Source organism: Nilaparvata lugens, chromosome 8 (assembly GCF_014356525.2).
Source record: "Nilaparvata lugens isolate BPH chromosome 8, ASM1435652v1, whole genome shotgun sequence".
NCBI classification, from domain to species: domain Eukaryota; kingdom Metazoa; phylum Arthropoda; class Insecta; order Hemiptera; family Delphacidae; genus Nilaparvata; species Nilaparvata lugens.
The window spans coordinates 22,371,517-22,395,411 of NC_052511.1; the positions used below are offsets into that span (position 1 = coordinate 22,371,517).

At 36.1% G+C, this 23,895-nt stretch overlaps 1 protein-coding gene across 1 annotated transcript in view; it reads left to right on the plus strand.

Annotated features, from left to right (window-relative positions):
* LOC111044216 (disintegrin and metalloproteinase domain-containing protein 10) overlaps positions 1-23,895 on the plus strand; it is a 134,493-nt gene that overhangs the window by 99,249 nt on the left and 11,349 nt on the right. Inside the window, exons 3-11 of the mRNA XM_039434275.1 lie at positions 1,535-1,732; positions 3,683-4,173; positions 5,355-5,486; positions 11,471-11,681; positions 13,588-13,772; positions 16,177-16,351; positions 17,396-17,543; positions 18,158-18,362; positions 23,293-23,394. Coding sequence (XP_039290209.1) covers positions 1,535-1,732; positions 3,683-4,173; positions 5,355-5,486; positions 11,471-11,681; positions 13,588-13,772; positions 16,177-16,351; positions 17,396-17,543; positions 18,158-18,362; positions 23,293-23,394 — 1,847 coding nt within the window. The remainder of the gene's footprint in view (positions 1-1,534; positions 1,733-3,682; positions 4,174-5,354; positions 5,487-11,470; positions 11,682-13,587; positions 13,773-16,176; positions 16,352-17,395; positions 17,544-18,157; positions 18,363-23,292; positions 23,395-23,895) is intronic.

Here is a 23,895-nt window from a genome sequence, read left to right on the forward strand (position 1 = left end):
TTAGAAATGCAGTCTCGAGGCTGCATGATAAAAGTTACTGATAATTTCAGAGCACTGCCAAGTGCTTACATAAAAATAAAAATTTTCCTATAGCACATTGAAATCTCATGATGTCATATTCTAAAATAATGAGTGTTTTGTTTATGCAATCCCATGAATACATTTAAATTTTTGCATCATTTCTATGCACATTCTAGCTACAGATTTCATGGTACTTGAGCGAGATTACTGATTTTTTTCTACCTTTCTACTAACTGGTTCATATTACAATAATATTATTCATATGATTCACATACATTATTTAGAAGCTGTTATCATCTCACTTGAATATTTCTTCCTCTGGTAGCAAATTCAATTTCCACTAGAATTGAGTATTTACCAGGTTCTATTTCCATATTTATGAATATTTGTCAATCGACATCAATCAATTTATTTAATGTATAATAAATGAATTTATTCATTCATGTTACAAATGTCGCCGATGTTGGTAGATAAAATACTAGGGCAATCCTTGTGCTACTTTTTCCATATCTAGCTGATGACACAAGTAAAAGTAGTTTGGGCTATGTTTCTTTCACTTGTCCAATTATCAGTGTAAACACGTACATACATAGATTTTTCATTTTAAATAGATCAAAAACCAAATTAAATACTACATTACACTCAATAAATTCTAAAAACTGTAAAATATTGAGCTACTTGGAAAAATTTTGAACCAAATATTACAAACAAACTCATTTACTACAAATCACAGCTTTTTCAATCAACTTTCATAAAACAAGCTATTCAATCCAATTTTCTCGATCCAATGCCTAAACTGTTATTCTCTGTATTCTAATCTATTGGATTTATTTATTCTCTATATGTGTTTCTGCCAATAGTTTCAGTAACAATGTTTCACATTTCTAATCAGAGATTTACACCACAGAAAACATATTGAATTCAAATAAATTTAAGCTTAAACCTCCTATTGCAATTTATTGTGATAAATACTATCATAGTTTGATTTAATCATGGATTTTGTGGAAATATTCATTTTTACAAGCACAAAACATAAACAATTCATTTGGAAAGAAACTACAGAATTTATCCGAAACTGTCACTTTCCCGAATTAAGATTAATAGGCCTAAATTCCAAATGCGGTCATATTGAGCACACATGCCTCAATAATTGCGGTTTCTATGACTTTTCTTGAAGTTTTTCTAATCTTACTTTTTCAAAGAAAAGCCAATCAGTGCTGTGTTCATTAAAATAAACTGCATTTTTAAACAAGTGTTAACTTCGAATTCACTGAAATATTACACTCAATAAACTATTTGAAAAGGTCCAAACTTTAAATATTAATCTCTAAATTATTAGACTCAGGCTAGTGTGCTCAATAGCAGTTGATTTTATTCCGAGTTTGAATCAGCATTTGTATAATAAAATATTATTACTATTGTGTTTTAAAAAACTATACTTGAAATTAATAAAATACTATTGTGTTTTGCAAGACCTATCACAATTATAATGATGTTTTGTTGTGATTTGCAGGTGAACCAGGCAGCGTGGTGTTCGGGTCCATCTTGGACGGAGTGTTCGAGGGCAAGATAATATCGCCGGAGGGAGGGGGGGCCTACTACGTGGAGAAGGCCTCCCGCTACTTTCCCCCCCACCACACCAACGATTCCTTTCACTCCATCATTTACATGGATAAGGATGTGCAGGATCCCTACGCCGGTATCAGGCATGGTGAGTCACCTGGTTCGGAACACACCTAGTCACATTCATGTTATGAAGTCAGTGGAAATGATAGGACGGCGGAGATGCCGATTTTCAATTCGTGGATATATTTTCATTTTTTATCAGATCTGATCCAGTTATGAGTTACAAATCTCTTTGTTGAGGGTGAGGGTGATGCACATATTAGCTCTAGGCCTACTGGGTACTAGGCCTATTGGGTAATGCTTACTATGGAGAAACTACTTGCTGACTCTTCAGAACCCACTTTGAACTTGAAGTTCATCTCGTATCATAAATAATAACTTGGCTGGCTCAGGTCTAGTTATCTTAATTTCCAGGCCGCACCTGATCAATTTCAATCTCTCATCAAGATCCCTCCCGTTATCCACGAATAAGAAGCCTTCTTGTGGACATTATCCTCAGCAAAAGTAATTCACAATGAGTAAATCTATATTAATTGAATGAGCGAAGCAAATTCTATGTTTCAAGTCAATCGGCGTTTGTCTGTTTGTTTGTTTGTACCGCAGTTACAGTCGCAGTTATGGTCCGATTTGGATAAAAATTGGTATACAAGTACTTTGAAACAAGGCGCAGAAACGTATGTATTCAAAATTTTTAAATTCATTCCCGTTTCAAGATGGCGCCCTTTATTCGGAAATTTTACCCTAAAAATCAACCTAACTTTTCAATACTTTATCAGATCAGGTTCAAATTGGGCTCATTCTTCTCAGCTCTTCAAAGCGGTATTATTTCATGTATCACATGTTGAAAATTTTCTAATAAGTCCCAATTCAAGTTTCAGATTCTTTATCTTTTAAACCGTGCTTCCGAGCTCAAAAGTGTAGAGGACCTTCATTCTTCAGCGCTCCAAGGTGGTCTTATTTCATGTATCACCTGTTCAAAATTTCAAAAAATTAGAATTCGGATTATCCCCCCTCCCAAAGTCACAAATTTCAAGTCTCAGATTTCTTATCTCTTTAGCTGTGCATCCTAGCTCAAAAGTGTAGGAAACCTTTATTTTCCAGAGCTCGAAGGCGGTCTTATTCCATACATTACATGTTGAAAATTTTGAATTTTTTGTAATTCAATTATTTACCCCCCCCCAAAGCCCACATTTCAAGTTTCAGATTTTTTATCTTTTTAACCGTGCATCCTAGCTCAAAAATATAAAGAACTTCTATTTCTCAGCGTCCACCACCGATCCTATTGCATTTATATCATTATACTCTAAATCCAATTTGTATGTGTGTTTGTGTGTGAATAGACGGGCGTGTGTCAGTAGTGATTTTAGTGAGTGTAGCGAATTCTACTGTTCTCTGAACTACTAGTATAACACTTTTATGTTGTATTAGCACCTATTTCATGAAGCTTATCATAGCCATTTTTTTACAATTAAACAATAAAATTAGATAAACAATAATGTTGTTGAATCATTAGTAATTGAAAATATGGATATTTACCTATGAAATTATTTGATATTACTCACTCGGCTATATACAGCTCAATGCATAAATTAATGCATTGTATCGGTACTGTCATACCTTCCAGTAAACTTTGTTCAAGAGTGCAAATTTTATTGGAATAAATGTTATGACGTTTCAAAAGATAGTGTAATTGGGTCCTGAATGATGTGATAAACAATATGTCGGTTCATCAATCAATTTTTCCATACATTCATGAATGCTCAATGGCTCTTAAATTATGTCAATGACTGGGATGTTCATAACAGGTACAATCCACTTTCTTTTCCGAATTTAAATAAAATAATGTCTTACAAGATAAGGTTATGGTTTATTTTTCTCACTTCTAGCCTACTAGGTCCAAACTAGAAGTATTCCAAAGAGTAACGAGGTTGTCTGGAAAGTGTCATCTCATAAAAATATTCCTATCATTCTACACATTTTCATTGTACACGGTAATTGAAAACACCATGATGAAACTAATTGTGTCATTTTTCAGGCCATGGTAGCGGCTGCGGCATCACAGACTCAGTCTCACAGTGGATGGATAAAATACAAAATTCGGCCGTAGAAGAAGAACTAGAAGAAGAAGACGACGATAATAAATTAAACAAAAATAGTAATAAAATTAATAGCAACACGAACACTAGTGATAGTAGTAGACATAGTAATTTAGGCGAAGACGAAGACGACAAACTAATATTAAGTAGAAAAACAAAGAGCAAGTTACCAAAGAAAGTGGTGAATGGAGGAGGTGGGAAGAAGGAGAAAGAGAGGAAGAAGGCAGGAGGTGATGGAGGAGATTGGAGGAGGAATGAGAGAGAGACACCGTTCGACAAGTACAGCAGAGAGGCTAATACGAGGCCGTACTACGAGGACGGGTATGCCAGTCGCAGTAAGAGGGCTGCCCGGCCCAAGGAGGACAATCGCAATACCTGCTCGCTCTTCATACAGACTGATCCACTCATATGGCGACATATCAGCGCGCAGGTATCAACATTATTCATGCTTCTCGTTCCTCAATTCTAAGTTTTTTATGGTTTGTTTATCTTGAAATGTTTCCAATAATGTTGCCTGCACACAGGGACAATAGCTCTTCCATAGGCTGTTGAGGAACTCGGAATTGGAACTTTATTAAATTCTTTATTAATTCATACAAAAAGTACATCATAAAAATTATAGGGAGAGAAAAAATAAGGTAGCCTTGTGCTATTCCTCTCCCAAATTTATATAAGGTTACACATAGTCCAAAATAGGTTAAGTCTTGTAGTTGTTCACTTCACAACATTTTCACAATTTGTTACTTGAATTTATGTCATTCTCAATGACGTGTTCCCTCGACAGCTAGTGGATGCTACTATTGTCCCTTTGTGCGGAATGCTTTAAAAATGTGACTACTATAGTTCACAACCTTGTCTAACCAAGAAAGACTTTATTGAGATGATAAATTAGTTATAGGTGAATCATTATAATAATTCAATTTGCAGTTTACCCTTATTAGAATTTTTCATCTTCAAAATTTAAGTTCATTTTCATATCAAAGAAGACATTCTACGAAACAATAGTCTTTACATATAATATTATGAGTCTAGCTAAAACTTATCGTAAGTAATCAAAAGTTTTACGAAGGAACAATTCTGAGCATTCTTGAAAAATCTGCTACAAATGTTCCCCCATTCTTCATTATGTTTTTATAAAACTATTCTATTGTTCAATTATCTTCTTTTTTTGTGTATCAAATGAGTTTAGTCTGCTTGGATATTGATGATGATGATGATGATGATGATGATGATGAATTATTACTAGAACTCTGGAATGATAATTTAATTAACTTTTTTATTCTACTGCCCATGATATTTTTCGCATGTGACACTTTCTCTTGGTTGCACTTACGTCTATAAAATTTAACCGCTGATTAAAGACGTCATCCGATTTCCGTGGCATTCAACCGTCATTCAATCACTTTCGAATGTTATAGGCATACTTGCAACCGCGAGTCGAGTATTAGACTTGATTAATCTTCACATTATGTAGTGAACAGCCTGCAGTTTTAATTTACTCAGTGATATGATTTCTTATGCTTTGATTGATTTATTGCCTGATCGATCTATTGGTTGCTTATTAAATCCTATCAATTGATTGCTTGATTGATTGTTTGTTCGTTTGATTAGGTCAACGACGACCCAGAGAAGACACGCGAGGAGATTTTGTCGCTGATTGCGCACCACGTGACAGCCGTCAACTACATCTACCGCGATACCAAGTTTGACGGACGCATCGAGCATCGCAATATCAAGTTCGAGGTAATCACATTGGATTCATTCTCAATGAATAGTTCAAATAATTAATTGAAAATAATATATGTGCAGAGAAATAGGACCTCAACGTTTAATGCACCTTAGCAAGCTAGTTACATCATATTAGTGATACAAAGACAAGTTACATATACAGTCACTATATGGGTAATATAGTTACTGTAGTTACATACAGGGAGCTACCTGGACATAGCTATGAACACAAACTTGAATTGCTTTTAGTCATATGTGACTAGTTTAAAAGACTGTTTGTAATAGAATTGGACTCAACACGAGCTTTATTCGACATTAAATATGTGTCTTAGTAACAGAGATAACAGATTATAAATATTACAGCTGTTTTATCATCACAATCTTCCCCCCTTAATATCAATCGGCACTCGTGGGGTATGGGGCGAGCTGGCGAAGTGAGACTGTCGATTCTCTGCCGTCGTTTTGGCGAACAAACGCATATTCAGGGTTACTCTCGATTAATTCAACTTTTTCAACTTGCGATTCTTGTTTTGAGTTTTTTGTCATCTTCTTCAACCATACTGGTCCAGGTGTCAATAGCCAGGTTGGTAATGGTTTTCCATTACTTGAGTTTCTTGCATGTAAAAACATCCGCTCATGTGGTGTGCAGTTGGTGCTTGTGCATAATAGGGAACGAATAGAGTTAAGGGCATCGGGGAGAACTTGTTCCCAGTGACTGTTGTTCAAACCTCTCGATTTTAGGGCTAGCATCACACTTTTCCATATAACTCCATTGTACCGTTCGACTTGCCCATTACCGGCTGGATTATAGGGCGATGTTCTGCTGCTGGCAATTCCTTTTGATAGTAGGAAATTTTTCAAAGCTGATGACATAAACGATGTTCCTCTATCGGAATGTATGTAAGACGGTACACCAAAAAGAGAGAATAGTGATGTAAGGTGTTTTATTACTGTATTAGTAGTCATGTCAGGACAGGGGAAGGCAAATGGGAATCTGGAATATTCGTCTATAAGAACTAAAATATACTTGTTCCTTGAACTTGATTGTAGTGGGCCTTTGAAATCCATATTAAGACGTTCAAATGGTCGAGTTGCTTTGATAAGGCGGCCAGTTCCTTTAGCATAGCGTGGTTTCATTTCAGAACATGTAATACATTTGGAACATACTTCTTTTACATCATCTATTGAATATGGTAAGTTCTTTGTTTTGGTCCAATGATGGAGTCGAGTAACTCCTGGATGACACAGGTCCTCATGAATTTTTATCAGTTTCTTTATATCTGTATGGCATCCAACAGTGGCACAGACTCTTGATAGTGTATCTGCTGGTATATTCTCTTTTCCAACTCTATAAATTATATTGAACTTATATTCTGACAATTCAAGGCGCCATCGTTGGATTTTGTCATTCTTAATCTTGCTGGTTTGTTTATTACTAAACATGAATGAAACTGATTTCTGGTCTGTGATAAGTGTAAATTCTCGTCCAAGTAAGTAATGTCGCCATTTCCTGATTGATTCCACAATGGCATAAGCTTCTTTTTCCACTGCAGAGTGCCTAGTTTCAGATGTGGAAAGAGTTCTTGAGAAAAACGCCACTGGTCTCTCATTCTGTGTTAATACTGCTCCAATAGCGTAATCTGAGGCATCAGTTTCCAAAGTGAACGGGACTTTTTCATCAATGTGCACTAGAACTGCAGATCCTATTTCTTTCTTTAATGATTCAAATATATTTCTGCATTCTTCATTCAACGGGAAGTGAGTATTATGCACAAGTGGATGGATCTTTTTTGAAAATTCTTTTATCCATTTGGAGTAGTGTGCAAGCATTCCAAGGACACGCTTCAATTCTTTCTGATTTTTTTGGAGCTGGTAAGTCAAGGAGTGGTTTCAATCGATCTGGATCGGGCTTAATCATACCCTGACCAATTTCGAATCCCAGAAAGGTTAAATTCTCCATAGATATTTTACACTTTTCTTCATTAATCGTGAGGCCATATTTTTCTGTTGCTCTCCAGAAATTTTCATCATGTTCTTCTTGGGTCCTTCCGCATACAATAATATCATCTAAATAGGCATAACATGATGTCAAATTTTCTTGTTCTATGATTTGATCAATCACTTTCTGGAAAGCAGCTACTCCATTCGTGACTCCGAACGGAATTCTTTTGAATTGATACAGTTTGTGTCCAACTTCAAATGCGGTGAAATGCCTTTCCTCAGGCAAGATTGGTATCTGGTGATAGGCAGATTTCAGGTCAATAGATGAGAATATTTTATATTGCGCTACCTTATTGACTAATTCTTCCATTAGTGGTAGTGGATAGGCATCCAAATTCGTGAATTTGTTGATGGTCTGTGAATAGTCAATCACCATACGTTTCTTTTGGTTCTCTCTTGAAGTAACAAATGCTTGAGCTCTCCAAGAAAAATGACCATTTTCTATAATATCAGCATCTTTAAGCCGTTTGACTTCATTCATCATAAACAAGTAATCCTCTTCTGAATGTCGTCTCGATTTAGTTATTATAGGCCGACAGTCCGGTTGAAGATCACGAAACAATAAGACAGGTTCTACTGTAGCTTGGGCTAGAGCACACTTTTTAATTTCATAAGTAGGCCTTCTTGCGTCATTGTCTTCATTCAGTTGTAGTGCTGCTTTAGATCCACCGAAATCAAAAGTGGTGGATGAAAAGTTCTTTAGAAAATCGTGTCCCAAAATTACACTAGCGCAACATTTGTTCAATACGATCAAAGGAAAATCATTATATTCTTCGTTCTGGAAATATATTTCACTCAAAGCGCACTCAGTTGTTTTAGTGTTGCAGGCACTTGAAGCAAATGTAATCAAATTGGAATATGGCATAGTTTTCATCTTCGATTGTACTACTAGTTCTTATCTATAAAACTTGCTGTGCTCCCAGTGTCTAATAGTGCCAATGTATCTATTCCATTAACACGTATAGGAACAAGACATTTTGAGAGGTCATTGCTGGTATTTGCTGCTGAAATTACTGTGGCAGATAGCATTTGGTTTTGCGAATCGTTTTCTCCTTCACTGACTAAATCTTGACGTTTACTCGTTTTTCTTTTCGGACCCATTTATTTTTTTTTTTTAATGTCGAATAAATTGTAATAGAATTGGACTCAACACGAGCTTTATTCGACATTAAATATGTGTCTTAGTAACAGAGATAACAGATTATAAATATTACAGCTGTTTTATCATCACACTGTTCATCGTAGACAATGATTGAATTTGCCAGCTTAGTCCCGTATGCAGATACTCGGTTTAAACGGAAAAATGTCAGCTGATCTTTTAAACACCATATGAAACACATTATGATAAATGCTACCTTTAGCGTTAAACGTAGATGGTGAATATGGCCCTTAGTGAGTTTAGTGTCTCATCGTCAGCAATTTCTCATAGACGGAGGAAGCTGTCGTTCTATGAACTATGCAAGCTGAATATTTTGTTTTGCTGACTTTCTGAAGCACCAAGATATTTTAATTTTGTTGAAAATAGATGAGAGGCAAGATCTTTGTATCAATGGGATTATTTGCAGGTAGAAATTACAGTTGGTATGAGAAGGAAGCTACAAAAAAAAGGCTTGAAAATATGGAATGAGGAGTTGAGACAAGCAGTTCAAGAAAAACAGCGTTTGTACAAACGATGGCTGCAAAATCATTCTGAAAACAACAGACGTCTACATTGTCAAGCCCGAAATCATGCCAGATCTGTTGTTAGGTGAGCTCATCAATCATTATGGAAGAGCTTCATCACCACTGTCGAGGACGATCTGTTTGGCCGCCAGGAATTGGCTTATGAGTTCATGAGATCAATTAACTAAGAAAGAAGAGATGCTGCTGAAATAAACTGTGTTTCCATGGATGAATGCCTGAAACACTATAAAAACCTGTGGTACGATGATTCAATGAGAGATCTGTGTTTCGAAAAATGTGTTCAATGCTGCTTTGATGGAATAACAATGGAAGAGTTGGAGAGTGCGATAAAAGCTGCTAAAAATCGTAAGGCTCCGGGTCCAGATGGAATAAACACTGAACTTATCAAATATGGAGGATTTATTCTCCATCTGAGACTACTACATTTATTAAATGAATGCTGGAAAACTCATAGTGTGCCCAAGTCATGGTCCAAGTCTAAAGTTATCTCTCTTTTCAAAAAAGGTGATAGAACTGATCCTAAAAATTATAGAGGGATAAGTTTTTTGGACACAATCTGTAAGATATTCGCTTCCCTATTGAAAAGAAGGCTTCAGCATATAACAGATGCTCTGATTGCAGAGAGCCAGATGAGATTCAGGAGGGGTCGTTCATGTATTGATACATTACTATAAAAATGCTTATAGAAAAACGGCGGGAATTTAACTGCTCAACACATTTGGCCTTCATAGATTGGGAAAATGCGTTTGACAATGTCAATAGAACTGTCTTGTGGGAAAATGCTGAATAAAGGCTACCCAAGACATTTGGTGACTATCATTGCTGAACTGTATTCAAAAACGTCTGTTCTGATAAGTATAAAAGGTGAACCTGAGAAAGAGTTGATCATCAAAAAAGGAGTTAGACAAGGATGCCCACTTCCACCTACTCTATTTAATATAATTATATATTGACGAGCTGATGAGCAATTGACGACAAAGAGTAGACTCAAGCGTTAAAACTGGGCAGGGAGTCTTCCTCAACTCTCTCATGTTTGCTGACGATTCAGTGGTAGTTCAGGAAAGTGAGGATAAGCTACAGATATCAATTCATGAGTTTCAAGCAGTAAGTACAGATTACAATATGATTATCTCAGCTCAGAAATCGAAAGTAATGGCATTTCGGGGCGAGTGGCCTGTGCGTTCCAAAATAGTTCTTAATAATATAATTATGGAACAGGTGACCAACTTTAAATATCTCGGCTGTGATATATCCTATGACATAGAATGTGATATATACCTCAGAAAATAGCAAAGTTTAACTCAATTTGTGGAGTCATTCACCGAACATTAAAGGGTAAGGCCAGAAAAGAGACAGAGATTAAGTTCTATAGGACAATGGCCATTCCTTTAATGACATACGGTAGTGAGGTATGGACAAAGACCAAGAATGATGACTCACGAATTCAGGCATCAGAGATGAGGTTTCTGCGCTGCATTCAAGGATTATCAAGACGAGACCACGAGAAATGAAACAACTCGAAGTGAGTGTAATGTGCAACCACCAACAGAAATCATAAAAAAATACAGATTAAAGTGGACAAATCACCTGCGCCGTAGGCCACCAACGCGTCTTCCACTACAAGCTTGGAAGTTGCAGTTGGATGGGAAAAGAGACGTCGGAAGACCGAGATGTTGGTGGTTACCGGAACAGGCATTACAAGCCTAGTCCATGATGGATGATGATGATGATGAGAAATTACATTTTATTCACTGTGACACGTGTTGGTCCGAGTGCTGACGAGTGCAGTCTCTGAAAAAGCCAAACAACATGACGAAACGACATATGTTACAGTAGGGCTAGTTACACACACATCGAGTTTTGGACGTGAATTCTATTAGATTAAACATATGATGTTTTTCAAGTTCCGTTTATCTATTTCATGAGTACGGCAAAAAAATCGAACGTAGCCTACAAAAATCTGTGTGTGTAACTTGCTCAAGTAAGCTGTGATTTTCACTTGCAAAGGATCTTAATCAGTTTCTTATATTCTACAACAGAAGAATGAATGGATCATCACACATTATACACCTTCTATGGGTTTGCAGCTTGGCTAGCATTCAACCGCTGCAATTTCAAGCTTTTTCTTGTGACTGACATATATCTATAGTAATTGAAATTGATTTACTTATTCGAGGATACAATATTACAAATCATATGAATATGATTGAGAAAGAACAACAGGCTTCGCCCAAAACTATTCTATTCCCAAAATTTGTTGTATTTATTTTAGTGATGAATTTGTTGATGAACTACGATTTTGCTTGAAATTTCAGGTGCAGCGAATCAAAATCGATGACGAAACAGCGTGTCAGGGCGGGGGAGGGGACTCACCGAGTCCGTTCTGCTTCGAGAACATCGATGTCAGTAATTTCCTGAACCTGCACTCGCTGGGCAACCACGAGGCCTTCTGTCTGGCCTATGTGTTCACCTATCGCGACTTCACCGGGGGCACGCTGGGGCTTGCCTGGGTCGCTTCTGCCTCTGGTTAGTTGGTTCATAGTCTAGTCAAGTATTTGGATTAGTTCTCCTCCTACCTCTTCAAAGTCATCAGTTAATCTATTACTTTCCTTGCCCTATTACCATAGGTAAGGAAAGTATTGCTTTCCAAAAAAAATTAAGGTACCCTAATTTAAAGTTTTCTATACGATCCAAGGTCCCCTGAGTCCAAAAACATGATTTTTGGGTGTGTGTGTGTGTGTGTGTGTGTGTGTGTGTGTTGTGTGTGTGTGTGTGTGTGTGTGTGTGTGTGTGTGTGTGTATGTCTGTGAACACAATAACTCCATTCCTAATTAACCGATTGAAATTTTAAACTTAAGGTCCTTATACCATGAGGATCCGACAATAAGGAATTCAATAAAATACAATTCAAGATGGCGGAAAAAATTGCGGATAATTACTAAAAAACCATGTTTTTCACGGTTTTCTCGAAAACGGCTCTAACGATTTTCTTCAAATTTATACCATGGATAGCTATTTATAAGCCCTATCAACTGACTTGAGTCTTATTTCTGGGAAAATTGCAGAAGTTCCGTAATATTCTTGAGAAAAATGGCGGATAATCACTAAAAACCCATATTTTTCACGGTTTTCTCGAAAACGGCTCAAACGATTCTCTTCAAATTTATACCATGGATCCATGAGCCCTATCGACTGACATGAGTCTCATTTCTGGGAAAATTGCAGGAGTTCCGTAATATTCTTAAGAAAAATGGCGGATAATTACTAAAAACCCATGTTTTTCACGATTTTCTTAAAAATTACTTGACCGATTTTTTTCAAATTCATACCCTGTATAGTTATTATCAGCTCTATCAACTGGCATGAGTCTCCTCCTGAGAAACTTATGGGGGGTTCACCCCATCCTAGAGAAATGGACTTTGTAACCTCCTTCTCGTGCATGAGGTAGGTAGGTAGAGCATCTGTAGAACAGCTATTTTGACGACTTCAGAAAAAAATAATCGAATTTCACAATTTACACAAAGGAAAAAGAACCCTGAAAACAATTATTTATTATACATATATAGAGTAGTCTGATCGTAGTTCCTAATCTGTTACCGCCAATCGTCATTATGTTATTCCCCTAAATTCTTCTCGTTTGAGAATGAGGCTTACATTTCAATGAGCAAGGAAAGTTGTGTGAGTGTACCACACCAGATTTTTTATTTATTTACAATGCGAATGACTCTAATGTAATAACATTGGCAGATAAAATAATAAGGTAGTCCTTGTGCTATTTTTCTTCCAAATTTATTTTTAATCTTCGTTTAAAATGGAATTCTATTTCTTCACTTCGCCTGCACACATGATAGGATCGTAGAACTCTAATCAAGTTCCATGAACACCAGTTCAAACCAGTTTGTTTATTCAAATATTGTTATCTAGACTACGTATCTCTTAGTGTGTTTATGATTTTTCGCTACCCTACACAGAAAAGGTACGTTTACTGTAAAATTCTAGGTTAGACAGAAAATAGAATAGGCTACTTGGTGCGCAGTAACACTCCGATGGTGCACAGTGACCTTCCGAACACCCTATTTTGTGTCACAGGTAAATTGTAGGTTTGTATATTACATATTTATTATAGAAATAACTGGTGTTATTATTATAATTTTGGTATTCGAAACATCTAAATTAGAAAATATGATTTGTATAGATATATTTGGGCTGAAAATTTGGTGAAAGTGAAAGATCATAACCCTATTACAGATTTTTTTAATGTTGGGAGAGAAATAGTACAAGGTATCCTTAGCTTTTTCTCCCAATCTGTGTTTTTTTTTAATTAGAATAAATTAATGAGTATCTTCTATATTATGCACATTGTCTGAAAACAAATCTAAATGTTTGGATGATGAAATGTTTCAGTGTTTGATGATTGTATGTTGTGTTTTAGGTGCTTCGGGTGGCATCTGCGAGAAATTCAAGACGTACACAGAGACGATAGGTGGCCTGTACCAGAGCACCAAGCGCAGTCTGAACACGGGCATCATCACGTTTGTCAACTACAACAGTCGAGTGCCGCCCAAGGTCTCCCAGCTCACGCTCGCCCATGAGATCGGACATAATTTCGGCTCACCTGTAAGTTACATATTATTTCATCAATTTTTCAAAATTATGTTTTGATATTAATTGATTAGTTGTTCATAAATGCAACCAACCATATCATATAGTTTCATAATTTTTAAAAAATTATGTTTTGATATTATTTGATGAGTTGTTCATAAATGCAATTTACCTATCCTTTTGTGAGATCAAAGTTATTTGATATTCTTGTCTGTCTTTAAAAGTCACATGTATTATGCTGCATCTACATGTTTGCCCAATGAAGGCCAATGTCGACCAGCGCCAGTGTGTGGATGGGTGGTTGCCGACGCTGACTACCGCTGGTCTTCATTTGGAACTGGTTACATTGCAAGTTGGGCCAACATGTAGATGCTGTATTACAAGAATAAAGGTTGATTCAGACATGTGGGACTGTGCTTCGTTGCGTTTGCGATGGGACTGCGGCCAGTCGATTTTAGATGGATTCGCCAAAACGGTCTCTCCATATGAAATGCATGGCTACAGCCTACAGTCATTCACACATGGGGGACTGTGATGGTACCGTACTTTGGTGTTGCGACTGTGTCATTTGAGAGCTCTTCAAGGCCACGGTCTCATGCCCTGTGGGTCGCCGAAGCGGCTACGGCTGTTTCCGTACAGCCTCGGGCATGCTCGGAAATGCTTCATCACCAACAATCACGTATGGATAGGCTTCCACTGAATTTTGTAATTGTCTAGGACCTGAAGTATTCAGGCGATCTTCATCCAAACGTTTACCGAGAATTGATTTTGATAGAATTCCACCATCACTAAATTTTCCATATCCACCAACATCAATTATCACGAATTTATAGTTTACGTCAATCAAACTATAAATTACGCTAATATAACGCTAATTATACAACCGAAAATGTCTTTCTATAGTTGTAGTAGAGAGACCCACTCTTTTTTGGATCTTGAATTTCAATATGCTTCCCATCAATTGCACTTATACAATTGGGGAACTGCCATGTTGAACCAAACTTTTCAGCTATTTTTCCCCACATTTCCTCTGTTGATTCTGGCATTTCTTTAGCAACCATACACTTCCATATAGCTTCCAATGTTGGAAAAATAATAGAGTTCACTGTCGAAGGAGCCAATCTGTAGCTGAAGCTGATAGACAGTTGTGAATTGCCTGAACCCAGGTATTTTAATGTCAATGCCAACCTTTCTTCTGGTGAAACTGGCCGCCTCCACCTCGAGTGCTGTTTTGTTAAATCATTCTCAAGTATTTTCAAAAGGTTCTCGAACTTCGGTAAACTCATACGAAAATACTTGAAAAATTTCACTGGGTCGCTTTTAAGACGCGAAAATATTGTGTAGAATTCTCCGTCTTCATCTCTTGCTTTCCACAGCTGGTGCACCCAATATTTTGGCCTCTTTCTTTCTTCTTCTTGTTGTAATACTATAAACGCATCAACCGCTATAATGACATCCTCTTCGTCTGAATCCATCTCTGTGACTGAAGTAAAGAAGTGATTGCACTGGAATGACGTAATACAGAGCAAAACAGCAACAGCACGGCCGCAGCACAGTCCCCTATGTTTTTGAATGATAGCGTTCGCTATGAATGATAGCGACCCAACACGACCGAAGTCCCATCGCAAACGCAACGCAGCACAGTACCAGCACAGTCCCACATGTCTGAATCAACCTTAAGAGTGTCACGTTTTGAAGTCAGCACCTGATTAACATTGGTTTGCTATCCGTAATCCGTATCTGTCATCATACAAAGCAAATAGCTATATCATTTTACAACTTCGCACTGTTGCCAAATCGTTTGTTGACTATGAAGAAACATAATGAACTGAATAGTTTTTAAGTATCTGGAAGTGTCCTGAAGTTTATCGTCAAGGTTCTCATTGGATCTTTAAATTGTATCATAGTACAATACTGCTAAATTTGTACTCATGTACAAAATTTAAGCAGCTACTAAAATAATTATTAAAGGTACATTCAATACCACAATGTATTAGTGATCATCAGTGAATTAATATAAATCGTTCCTATACACAAGCCTAGCTCATGTGGGTCCATGATTTTACCCCCAACTAACAAAGCTACTAACAAAGTCAAAAATTTTGTTCCAAGTATTTTCCCACGTTGGACTCATAGATTAAACTATAGATATTATTCATAGATGAAAAATTGAGATTGTAAAAACGATCCAACTAGTATTCACTCTTCCTCAATGAGGCATGTACTAAAAACTAGATAGGCTACAAGTATTTTCTTCTACATGTATATATTTTTAATTCTATTTCTATTTGACATAGAAATTCTATTACTATTTGAGTAGAGTATTTTTTCAATTTGAAACAGCACAAATTACTTTTTATCGTTAGATTAGAGAAGCTTTGATTTATCATTGGCATTTAACAATTGTGTCTGTTTGCAGCACGATTACCCTTTGGCTTGTCGACCGGGCGGCACGCCAGGCAACTACATAATGTTCGCGTCGGCGACCAGCGGAGACAGACCCAACAACAGCAAGTTCTCCAGCTGCAGCATCGGCAACATCAGCAATGTCCTAGACGCCATCGAGGACAACAAGAAGAGGAACTGCTTCAAATGTCAGTATCTTTTTTTGAGAATAACAGGATTACTTTTAGTAATGAAAATGAAATGAATATAGTATATTTCCCATAAAGAACACCTGTCAATCATTTTAAGAACAACAGTCATGAATCTTTCAATAATAATTATTATTAAACGAAAATCCAAATTGAATGCTGTAAATCACTTAGAAGACTCCTGCTACTTCTGCAAATCCATCTATAATATTTCAATAATTTTAATGATTAAGAGAAGTTAGTTGTTTTTAAAAGAAGTGAAAGGTTTTTTCGAACAAATTGCATACTCACAAAATATTGGAGTTTACGAAAATGCATCATTAATTATTAATATGTCCTCCATTGGCTGCACGGACGACATCAAGTATGAAGCTTAATTCATTCCAAACTGAGCGTAAGGTGTCTTCTGTCACTGAGGCTACAGCCGCTGATATTCGGGTTTTCAGTTCATCAATGTTCCCCTGACATAACACCATGCGATTTTTTTCTGTGGAGATATGTTAAACAACATGTTTACATGACGAACATTGACGAACTTAAAACCCGAATATCAGCGGCTGTAGCCTCAGTAACAGAAGACATCTCACGCTCAGTTTGGAATGAACTAAGCTTCCGTGCAGCCAATGGAGGACATATTGAAAATGTATTATGCATTTTCGTAAACTCCAATATTTTGTGAGTAATTTAGTATGCAATTTGTAAATATAGATATTTAAAATCGGGTCATTCTTTTCTGTACACACTGTATTTCTCAAGTTTTCAATAACGTGTTTTCTTTGGTAAATCCATTTTGTTTTATTCCTTACGTCAACTTTCAAAATCCGAAATTTTCAAATAATTATTCCTGGACCAAAAATTGAGGGACGAAGCAGTGATCTTTTATTCCATAACCTAATAATACTTCGGATAACATTAACTTTTTATCAAAATTTGGAGAGATGTTACCGGTTCAGCCTAGTTTTCCATTCTTGGTCATAATATTATATTATGATTATAGTGTTTTGTACTAAAAATAAATGAATTAAACATGTTGTATGATTTCAGCATCGGAAGGTGCATTCTGCGGCAATAAGATAGTTGAGGCGGGAGAGGAGTGTGACTGTGGCTATGACGACGACGAGTGCCTGGACGAGTGCTGCTATCCTCGCGTCATCAGCGAGCAGGAGCACATGAAGAACCAGTCTGCCAGGGGGTCAGTCTCAATATTATATTCCTACAACTTAATCACCTATCAAATCGTTAATTAACAGAAATGCTTTATCATTATCTAGAAATAAACTAGTTAATATTGCTACCACAGTTTCACATCCAATGTAGCCTAAAGCTGCGTTTTCGTTTGTGCGTAAATGCCGTCGTCGACCACGACAGGGCGAGGATCTCAGATTGGGAAGATTTCAATTTGTCTAAATAACCTTAAATATTATTTTCAATTATGCTTTAAAGAGGGAGGTTGAGTTTATACTTTTATACTTTCAAAATTTGAAATGGCAATATGTTTATACTATCAAAATGTTTTGATTCTTGAATAATCAAGTAATTTGATCACTTGTTTTAGCTTGAAATTTGGACAATATGAGTGTCAACAATGCTTGTCACCTTCGACTGCGTAAGTTTACGCACAAACGAAAATGCACCTTAACCAGGCAGGCTCTGTGTCAGTAACTGTTTAATATCCATTATTTCTCTGAAATGATACGAAACAAAAAATATTATTACATCTTTTGGAGGTCAATTTAAATTTTTCATAATAGATTTTATCAATAATAATTGTTTTTTTCTAATTTTGGTTGTTGTTTTGTGTTGCAGATGCCACAGACGTGCTAACACGCAATGCAGCCCGAGCCAAGGGCCGTGCTGTGCGAACAACTGTCGCTTCATCGCCGACTACCATCAGATGCGCTGCAAGTCAGAGTCGGAGTGCAGCTGGAGCAGCATGTGTGACGGCCGCAGCTCAGAGTGTCCTGCGCCTGCGCCCAAGGCCAACAAGACGCGCTGCAATGAGGGCACTCAGGTTGGTCACATTTTCTTCTAAGCTCTTTTAATGTGAGTAAATTTCAACTTATAAATCACAATTTCAGTTAACTAAAATAGACTGCCAGTTGTTGTTAATTCAGCGTATTACTAGTAAAAAAATATTAATTCACTAGTAATAGAGATAGAGTTCAAAATCTATGAATTTCATTTACTTGAGTGTTTTTATATTATCACAACTCATATTATAATCATAGTTCATTGTCACAATACATTTGGACTGTTGTACAAATTAGAATCGGAACCGTTCTGGGCTTTTAAACCAATGGTACTTTTCTGAAAGTTGTGTAATACTGAATTATTGAATAACTATTTTTAAAATTTAGTCATTTGTCACTACATCATTATTCAATTATTTCAATTATGCATTATATATCTTCACATCAGATTTCTAACATTTTTGGCCCGGTTGCAAGTATGTCTATCAAAAATCATCGCATTGTCTTCCGTTGTACGTGGCTTGATTTTAATTAGCTCCAATCATATATATATACAGGGTGATTCATAATTATGGTAAAATAATTTAATACGTGATAGTAGAGGTAAAAATAAGAAAAAAAGTTCATATAAACATATATCCATAAACGCTTCATTAGCGAGCTATATAGGGTGAAAGATTTCGCCCGGAATTCAGTTCCTCTGGTGAAATACACCGATACTGAATTGTTTGGGGACAAGTTTTTGATGAACTTATGCTGGATTCATATGGAAAAATATCTGAAAAATTGAATAAAACTAGTCTGGAAGCTGTAGTGTGAGTAGTTTTTGAGAAAAAAGTTGAAATATGCAAAAAATCCAAGTAGAAAAACACAGACTTCTACGTTTGATGCCCAATAACTTTCTTTAATGACCAGTAAACTAATAGTTCCTCGCAATAAAAATTGTAGAAAATTTAATTCTGAAAAGAATGATGTAAGCTGTGTAAACTAAATTCAAATAAAAGTTGGATAAAATGTATTCTTATGTAGTACATTACACCACAAAAATTTGCTGTTTTATGAGGAGAGAACTAATAACTCATAGTTTGTAGCTGATTGCAAATAAACAAGGATTTCAATAACAGCTGTTCCAAAACAGCTGATTTATTATGTTTTAAATAAGAAAATATTTAAAAGAAATTATCAGCTGAAAATTATTTTCAGAAATATTTTAGCTCACTGTTGAACAAAAAAAAAAAAACTGTAAGTTAGGCCTACTGTAACCGCTCTGTGTTTTTTGTTTGATCTATTAACCAGTTATTTGTAACCATTCCACTTTGCTTTTGTGTTAAGTGTTAACTTTTCAAAAAATGGCAGGTAATCTTAGACATTATTCATACTCCGAATTAGCTGACATGCATTTAATGTATGGAATGGGACACTACTGTAATAGTACTGAAGCAAGACGTTTGTATCAAGAGAACTTTCCTAACCGAGTAAGTTCAAGGTTTTTTGCCACTATTCATCAAAGTCTGTCTGAAACAGATTCTTTAATATCCAAAGAGCACATTCATGCAGGCAGACCCCGATCTACTACGACTGTTGAGTTAGAAGAACAAGTTCTTAATGAAATTTATGAACATCCAGAGAAGAGCACAAGAGAATTGTCAGTGCAGTTAAATGTCAATCAATCTATCATTTGGAGGATACTAAAATAGCAACAATTATATCCATACCACCTCCAGAAAGTTCATACTCTATTTCCACGAGACTGTATCCCCCGTGCTGGTATTTGCCGATGGTTTTTAGTAAAACTTGTTTATCCAAACTTTTTAACAACCGTTTTATATACCGACGAGGCACACTTTACAAGAACAGCTATCGTTAACGTCCACAACCAACATATTTGGGCAGCTGAGAATCCTCATGCCATCAATCCTAATCTTCCACAACATCAGTTTTCAGTAAACATTTGGGCAGGAATCATAGGAGATCATCTACTTCTGTTCGAGCTTCCTCCCAGGCTTAATGGAATGAACTAAGCTACAGACTATATAGATGTCATCCGTGCAGCCAATGGAGGACATATTGAAAATGTATTATGCATTTTCGTAAACTCCAATATTTTGTGAGTAATTTAGTATGCAATTTGTAAATATAGATATTTAAAATCGGTACACACTGTATTTCTCAAGTTTTCAATAACGTGTTTTCTTTGGTAAATCCATTTTGTTTTATCCTTACCTCAACTTTCAAATCCGAAATTTTCAAATAATTATTCCTGGACCAAAAATTGAGGGACGAAGCAGTGATCTTTTATTCCATAACCTAATAATACTTCGGATAACATTAACTTATTATCAAAATTTGGAGAGATGGTACAGGTTCAGCCTAGTTTTCCATTCTTGATCATAATATTTTTATTATGATTATAGTGTTTTGTACTAAAAATAAATGAATTAAACATGTTGTATGATTTCAGCGTCGGAAGGTGCATTCTGCGGCAATAAGATAGTTGAGGCGGGAGAGGAGTGTGACTGTGGCTATGACGACGACGAGTGCCTGGACGAGTGCTGCTATCCTCGCGTCATCAGCGAGCAGGAGCACATGAAGAACCAGTCTGCCAGGGGGTCAGTCTCAATATTATATTCCTACAACTTAATCACCTATCAAATCGTTAATTATCAGAAATGCTTTATCATTATCTAGAAATAAACTAGTTAATATTGCTACCACAGTCTCACATCCAATGTAGCCTAAAGCTGCGTTTTCGTTTGTGCGTAAATGCCGTCGTCGACCACGACAGGGCGAGGATCTCAGATTGGGAAGATTTCAATTTGTCTAAATAACCTAAAATATTATTTTCAATTATGCTTTAAAGAGGGAGGTTGAGTTTATACTTTTTATACTTTCAAAATTTGAAATGGCAATATGTTTATACTATCAAAATGTTTTGATTCTTGAATAATCAAGTAATTTGATCACTTGTTTTAGCTTGAAATTTGGACAATATGAGTGTCAACAATGCTTGTCACCTTCGACTGCGTAAGTTTACGCACAAACGAAAATGCACCTTAACCAGGCAGGCTCTGTGTCAGTAACTGTTTAATATCCATTATTTCTCTGAAATGATACGAAACAAAAAATATTATTACATCTTTTGGAGGTCAATTTAAATTTTTCATAATAGATTTTATCAATAATAATTGTTTTTTTCTAATGTTGGTTGTTGTTTTGTGTTGCAGATGCCACAGACGTGCTAACACGCAATGCAGCCCGAGCCAAGGGCCGTGCTGTGCGAACAACTGTCGCTTCATCGCCGACTACCATCAGATGCGCTGCAAGTCAGAGTCGGAGTGCAGCTGGAGCAGCATGTGTGACGGCCGCAGCTCAGAGTGTCCTGCGCCTGCGCCCAAGGCCAACAAGACGCGCTGCAATGAGGGCACTCAGGTTGGTCACATTTCTTCTAAGCTCTTTTAATGTTATCCTTCTATATCCTCGAGAAGGACGAAGTAGTGAGTCGATTGCGTTGGCTAAGGAACTCTGTCTGTATCAAAGACTATGTGTTGAAAATTTGAAGTTGATTGACTAGAATCTAAGACATGTGTATGAAAATTTGAAGTTGATTGATGAAAGCAATCGAGAGTAATCGTCGAACAAACTCACCAACGGACAACGACTTGAGGCTCTACAATCACGGACTCATCACTTGATCCCTGATTTACTCCTTCCACAGTATCAAGACGCTGTTATACTACGTATAACAAAAACATTGATCAACCAGCTAAGTTTTTACCACCTATTTGAGTCTAAGATGCCGAAATTTTTTAATTAGCAATACAGCAGTCAGGCATGCGCAGTTGGCTTATTTCAACTTTTGCCCGCCCCCGCACTGAACAACTAGGTATCTTCTCATTGTAGTCATCAGTAAAAACTCACATTTCTAGTTCAAATAATTAATATTGATGAAATAAATTTCTTCTAGTTCCTGAGTCACCAGGAAGAAAATCCAATGAATTGTTACCCACCCTAGGTACACAAATGAATCTTATAAAGTAGACTGTTTCATTATTTCTATTGTAACACTAGTTACCGGTTACATTTATCTGTAATACTATAAATAATGGAATTGGCTTTACATGTATGGTATAGGAAATACACAATTGATGCATCATCACTAATGAACTGAATAACTTTTACATAAAATTACATAAATTACCAAGGATTGTTGAAGGTCTTTCTTCATTCTTATTAATCAATCAATTTTAATTTTATAATTAAAACCAATTTCTTAAATTTGTGATTCAATGCTTAGCAACGATAAAAGCCCAACCAAACAGTTCTTACTTCAAGGTTGCAAGTTCAAGACTAAACATTTTAATATTTTTTTCCAAATTCTACTCTGATGAAGATTATCCACGTAATTTTGACAAAATAATAAATAATTATTCTATAATTTCATGCTTTCATGACAAGGAAATTTCATTTTACAACACACAATTTACCCCGGTGCCCAGGTTACCTTTCAGTTTCAAATTTAAAAAAGCTGAAATGTAATCGATGGTCAATATGTTTTTAAGAACAGCAAAAGACGTAATATTGTAATGAATTATGGCAACTAAAAGATTAGCATGCAAACTATTAACTAAAAAAATATATATATATGATACATTGAATATGCTATGTCTGATTATTTCCCTGTATTTTATGATTTTTATCAGGCTTACTCATTAGTTTTTTTAACATTATATTTTTCTATTGTGACTATTTTACTTTGTGATTGCTTGTGTTGTCTATGGAACTCTCCTCCACACGCAGACGATTAGTCTTTGTGGAGGAATTCCGTAATATTGAGTTTGTTTCCTGTTTCACTGTAAAATACTTGGAGGATTGAAAAATATTTGAATTTACTAGAACTAAGGCTGGTTAAAAACGTTGTTGAATAGTTTAGTGTTTAGTGTGTTTTATGTTGATAATTGGTTTGTGTTGCAGCTATGCATAAACGGTGACTGCACGGGTTCGATTTGCCTGGAGTGGGGTCTGCCCGAGGGAGGCATTTCGCTCCGGCCTGGATCGCCCTGCGATAATTTCCAGGTCAGTGCTTTTTGAAAGTTGTTATTCTATTATGTTCTGGTAGTTAGGTTAGATGTGTGGTATATTTCTCTTTACTTTAAAGCCTAATTCTTTTCAGTGTTTTATAATAATATAACGAATGTAGTTTCAATTCAATTCTTCATTGTGCCTCACGGTGTCACGGTAATATAACCAATTTAGTTCTTTTAAGATCCAATATAAAGCTTCAAAGTATGACTAAACTATATTGTTTACAGCTTTTGCTCTTTGTGATCAGGTTTAGAGATATCAATTACTACTTCTATGACGTCCTACTGACAATCTTGACACATCACACATCAGCGGAATCATCGTAAGAAAAATTTGAAAAAATCAATGATTTCAGCAGCATAAGCTTCATTTTCAGTGGAATGCCGTCACCAAAAATCTTTAAAGTATGAAAAACAGAAAAAAGTCCTACTAACTGCCTGTACCTTTACATTACTCTTTAAAAACTTGTGAATGATGAGACCCAAGTAATTA